The following is a 5,618-nucleotide window of genomic DNA, read 5'->3' as shown; positions in this document are numbered from 1 at the left end:
TGCACGGCTGGCCCTCGTATGGCCAGATACCCAGTTGTATCCCCTCGCTGTCAACCACATCCACGCCCCCAATTCGTGTACAGCTCGTGGCTGGATGGTTCCAGTGGCCGAACATGAACACTGAAACTGTGTGCAGCTGTGCGAGCATGAGCTGTTGTGGGAAACTATGAAGAGGGAGTAGCTGTTGTTTACCTGGACTCACTCATCTTAGTTAGTATACGGACCAAGCACCGTCCTACTATCTCTCCAATGCCAGCAGGCAAGGGTCTTGGCCTACCGAAGAGGTAGGTTACCTTTGGGGCTTCTGCCCCTAGACTTCTGACAGAGAATAGTGCCATTGACCCCGAAATCGACCCACACAGATGCCAAGAGGGAGAGAGGATGATTATTGCGGAGCTATATCTCACCTTTCGCCACTTGCTCAGTAAACTGGTGCTGCCAATTTCCGTTGGCACTGTCCGGAGAATTAACATAAATAATACGATACTACCAGCTTACTCTCGCCTGGCACTCGAGATGCAGCCACCTCTGGGGCGGGGACAGCTGTTACCACAAGGACCCTCGCCGCAGAGCTGACATGCGGCCCCTCTGGGGGGGGCGCCGGTATTACCCAGGATCCCTCGCCTGGAGCTGACATGTGGCCACCTTTGGGGCCGTGGCACGGCTGGTTACACCCAAGGACCCTCGCCCGGGACGTGAACATGTGCACCTCTGGGGCAGTGGCAGTCTGGGTTATCACAAGGACCCCTTAGCCTGGAAGCTGACATGTGAGCCACCTCCTGGGGCATGGAGGCGGCGGTTATCCAGGATCCCTCGCCTGGATGGTGACATTGGCACTCTGGGGCGTCTGGTAGGCAGCTGGTTATCCAAGGCACCCCTTGCCGTGGAGCTGACATGGTGGCCCACCTCTGGTGGCGGGGCAAGCTGGTTATCCAAGGACCCCTTGCCTGAGAGTCTGACACTGTGGCACCCTCCTGGGTGGGGCAGCTGCTACCCAAGGACCCCTCGCCCTGGATGCTGACAGTTGCCTCTACTGTCTGGGCGCAAGGCTGTGTTATCCAAGGACCCCTGCCTGGAGCTAGCACATGTTGGCCACCTCTGGGTGGTGGCGGCTGGGTTACCAGGATCCCTTGCCCTGGAGTGACACTGTGGCCCCTCCTGGGGCGCGGCAAGCTGGGTTATCCAAGGACCCTCTTCGACGGGGGATGGAGTGTGATCTGCGGCCCTGCAGGGCTGAAGACTGCGCGGAGGTCATGCGGATGATAAAGGTAAGGGGAGAACCCAGGAGTCCTGGCTCCCAGCCCCTCCTCCCCTCCCAGAGCCGGGGAGAGAACCCAGGAGTCCTGGCTCCCAGCCCCCACGCCTCTCCCAGCACTAGGGTGAGAACCCAGGAGTCCTGGATCCCAGACCCCCCTGCTCTCACCCACCAGCCCCCACTCCCCTCCTGGAGCTGGGGATAGAAGGGGGGACACGTGGGGGGGGGCTTTGCGTGTGAAGAATGGGGGGCTGGGCAGAGGGAAGGGAATTTGAAGGAGGCTGGGTAGAAATGGGGGGCTAGGAGGTGGGGAATTGGAGCTGGGGAGAAACGGGAGGGCTGGGTGGAGAAGGGATTTCTTGGAGGCTGGAGGGAGGGTTTGGGGGGCTGGGAGAGGAATTGTGGGGTGGGGACTTGGGGGGAGATTATGCGGGGGCTGATCCAGGGGGTTCCCTTTCTGCCCCCAGGAGCTGGCAGAGTTTGAGAAGCTCCCAGACCAGGTAGAAATCAGTGACCAAGGTGAGCCCTTCCCCCTGCCTGATACCTCCCCACCCTGGGGAACCTGGGCGCGCACCCCCTCTTCCGGGGCAGGAGGAGGGGAGAGCGAGTGGGCTTTGATGGTGCCCCAATTTGGGAGGGGGGGTTCAGGGAGGTGAGGGGTCCTGCCTGTGAGTGACAATGGGGTTCTCTCTCCTCCCCTTCCCCTCATGTCTCCCCTTGCCCCCAAATATCCTTCCCCAGTGCTCCGGGAAGACGGTTTCGCCAACGATCCTTTCTACAGATGTCTGGTGGCGGAGGTCCCGCCAAAGCACCAGAGTCGAGACGGTAATGCCCCCCCACCAGCAGCACCCCGGGGGGTACCCCCCCAGACACCCGTGGGGTCCAGAATCCCATCAGAGTCATAATTTGGGGGACCCCAACAGGCCAAAGCCAGCACAGCCCCCACCCCAGCCAGCTCAGCCCCAGGGCAGATTGGGGGAACCCAGCCCCCCGCAATCTCAGTTTTCCCTGATACATTTACAGCCGGGGAGAGAACTCAGGAGTCCTGGCTCCCAGCATCCCCTGCTCTAACCCACCAGCCCCCACTCCCCTCCCAGAGCCGGGGAGAGAACCCAGGAGTCCTGGCTCCCAGCCCCCCCTGCTCTGACCCACCAGCCCCCACAGCAGGGGATAGACTTGGGGGTGCCTGGGGAGCTTTGGGGATGGAGAATGGGGGGCTGAGAGCAGGGAAGGGAATTTGTGGGGCTCGGACGTGGGGAATTCGGGGCTGGGTGGAGAAGGGATTTCTCGGAGGCTACAGGGAGAGTTCGGGGTGGCTGGGAGAGTACAAGGAAGGTGGGGGGGGTCTAAGGCGGGGGCAGCTGTTGGATTTTGTTCCCTGCCCCAGGACACACCGTCGTGGGATACGGCCTCTATTTCTTCACCTACAGTACCTGGAAAGGCAGAAACATCTACATGGAAGACCTGTACGTCATGCCTGAGTTCAGAGGTAGGGAACGGGGGGAGAACGGGATAATTTCGGGGTCCCCATCAGAGACAGCCCCTGTGATGCCTTGAAGGGAGTCACCCCAAGGGAAGCGCTAGGACGCGGAAAAGTGGAGCAGAACCCAGGAGTCCTGGCTCCCATTCTCCCCCGCTCTGTCCCACCGGCCCCTACTCCCCTCCCAGAGCTGGAGAGAGAACCCAGGAGTCCTGGCTCCCAGCCCCCCACTTGCTCTGACCCACCAGCCCCCACTCCTCTCCCAGAGCTGGGGAGAGAACCCAGGAGTCCTGGCTCCCAGCCCCCCCGGTCTAACCACCAGCCCCCACTCCCCTCCCAGAGCCAGGGAGAGAACCCAGGAGTCCTGGCTCCCAGCCCCCCTGCTCTAACCCACCGGCCCCTACTCCCCTCCCAGAGCTGGGGAGAGAACCCAGGAGTTCTGGCTTCCAGCCCCCCCTGCTCTAACCCAGCAGCCCCCACTCCACTCCCAGAGCCAGGGAGAGAACCCAGGAGTCCTGGCTCCCAGCACCCCCTCGCTCTAACCACTAGACCCTGCTGTTAATTTGCTGATTTCTCTCCCCACGCAGGTAAAGGCATTGGCAAGAAGCTTATGAGTAAAATTGCAGAGGTAACAGGATGTTGGTCCCTTTCCCCTTTCTGGTCCCTTCCTTTCCTTGCTCTCAGATTGCAGGGCAGCCCCCTAGGGGCATCATTGTTCCCACTTATACCATGGGGGAAACTGAGGCACTGGTCTGGCTCCCAGCCTCCCCTGCTATAACCACTGGCCCCCATTCCCCTCCCGGAGCCGGGGAGAGAACCCAGGAGTCCTGGCTCCCAGCCCCTCCCCCCCCGCTCTGACCCCGCCCGTACACGAGCACTCCCATCCCAGCGAGCTGGGGAAAGAACCCGAGTCCTGAACTCCCAGCTCCACCGCCACCCCCGTGATCTTCTCAGATTTGGCGTGAGAACAGAATCTACGACCACCAATGAAGTTTACGGGTTGCTTGGAACTGGATATCCTAGATCGAGCCATTCGACTTCTACCAGAAGCCACGGGGCGTGGATTATACCTAGACGGCCGCCTGAGGCTGGCCACTTCTTTTCACCTCAAAGGAGACCGGAAGCAGCTAGGCGCGGCGGTGTCACCCAGGACAATGAATCCGTGCCACCAGCCCTACTCCCTCTCCAGAGTTAGCCAGGAGAGAACCAGGAGTCTGGATCCTGTCCAGGCCCCCCCTGTCTCTGAATCTCCACCAGGCTTTTGTCCCCCTCCCCTCCCATGAGCCGGAGAGAAACTCAGGAAGTCCGGCCTCGCACTCACCTCTGCTTACCCTTCATATAGAATTCTCCTGTAAAATCCTTTCTGCTAATCCAAATTTCCTGGGGGGCGGTTTTCGGGGTCAGAGCAAAGGCTGTGGGAATGAAGGAGTGGGAGGGCCAAGCCCCCTAGCTGTGAGGGGGTCTTCTTAGATCCACTGGGGTTCCCGTCACTCTCCAGTCAAGCCGCAGGCCTTCTATGCATGGAATAGAACCATGTGGACAAAATATTGTCCTGTGTCCCAAATAACTCCTCCTCACAGGATGGTGGGGTGGAATATGGGGGCGGCGGGCAGACTATCTAGCAAATGAGCGGGGGGAGATGGAAGATATGGTGGGGAGCTGCAGTTTATGGGGTACATGGGCAGTTTCCTCTGGGCAGGAGTAGGGAGCGAGTGAGCGCAACTCCCCTGTGCTGAATCATTGTTGGACAGTTAGAATTCGACCATGGGGAAGTTGCAGTAGAAGGGAGTCCCGACACACGAGCGTGTCCAAATCATCCCTCTCTGGGGCTTGGCTTACCTCGGCCGGGGTCAGAGCCATAGAGAAGAGACTCATATGCGCGGTAGAGCCATAGAGCAAAGAACTTATAGAGAAAAGAGCCTATAGAGAAGACCTATAGAGACAGCCTATAGAAAGGTGAAGAGCCATAGAATAGGACTCAAGATAATAAGAGCCTACTGGATTGGTGAATGAGCACATAACAGTAAGAACGCTATAGAGTAAGTTGACGCCATAGAGAAGACCTATAGAAGAAACATACCCATTACAGAACGATCCCATGGGCGAGGTGAAGTCCCACAGAGAAGAACCTAAGAGAAGAGCCTCATTAGAGAGGTGAATGAGCCTATGGAGAAGAGCTATAGAGAGGTGCATGTGCCCACAAGCGAAGGACCCCAGAAGAGAGCCCAATAGAGAGAGTGAATGAAGCCTATGAGATAAGCCTATAGAATGGTGAATAAGCCGCCCATAGAAGCGCCTAAAGAGAGGTGAAGAGCCTTTAGAGTACGTGAAGAGCACATAGAGGAAGAACTATAAGAGAAATAGAAGAGCCTATAGAGAAAAGCCCAATACAGAAGACCTATAGAAGGTGAAGAACCATCGTCGTAGGGCCTCTCTTATTCTTTTTGTCTGTCTCTCTTTCCTCCTCCTGCCCCTTCTGCATGGATAGCGATCTTCAATATGATATTAATACACAATACAATCAAAATATTAGGACCATGTCGAGTTCAAATCTAATCAAACCACACATCATATTAATAGAAGGAGAACATGGGGCTGTAGGATGTTCTCTATGAGGTACAGAACATACACAAGTGTAGCCCCTACCCACAGGAAAAACAATAACCCGCCATGTGCATGTGAGTGGAATTGGCCCCGGGGAAACTTGCAGCCAATGGGAAGCCTTCTGGGAGGTGTACCCCCAGGGGCACCAAAGATATATGCCACCGCTTTTTGGATTCGGCACCGGCACAGGGCCAGGGCAGGCAGGGAGCCTCTTATCCCGCTGCACATGCCAAACGTCACCCTACCTGGAGACCACTTCCAGGAAGTGGTGCTGTGTGC

General features: G+C 57.8%; 1 protein-coding gene across 1 annotated transcript in view; it reads left to right on the top strand.

Annotated features, from left to right (window-relative positions):
• Positions 1 to 1,203: 1,203 nt before the first annotated feature.
• Positions 1,204 to 5,618, top strand: part of LOC116828326 (thialysine N-epsilon-acetyltransferase-like) — a 5,284-nt gene continuing 869 nt past the window's right edge. The window contains exons 1-5 of the mRNA XM_032786467.2: positions 1,204 to 1,268; positions 1,723 to 1,774; positions 1,997 to 2,080; positions 2,643 to 2,744; positions 3,323 to 3,363. Of these exons, the coding sequence (XP_032642358.1) occupies positions 1,206 to 1,268; positions 1,723 to 1,774; positions 1,997 to 2,080; positions 2,643 to 2,744; positions 3,323 to 3,363 (342 nt within the window). The 5' untranslated portion in view covers positions 1,204 to 1,205. The remainder of the gene's footprint in view (positions 1,269 to 1,722; positions 1,775 to 1,996; positions 2,081 to 2,642; positions 2,745 to 3,322; positions 3,364 to 5,618) is intronic.

The sequence above is a fragment of the Chelonoidis abingdonii genome, chromosome 11 (assembly GCF_003597395.2).
Source record: "Chelonoidis abingdonii isolate Lonesome George chromosome 11, CheloAbing_2.0, whole genome shotgun sequence".
NCBI lineage: Eukaryota > Metazoa > Chordata > Testudines > Testudinidae > Chelonoidis > Chelonoidis abingdonii.
The sequence above is the reverse complement of the archived record's forward strand: the minus strand, read 5'-3'. Positions and strand labels throughout refer to the sequence as shown.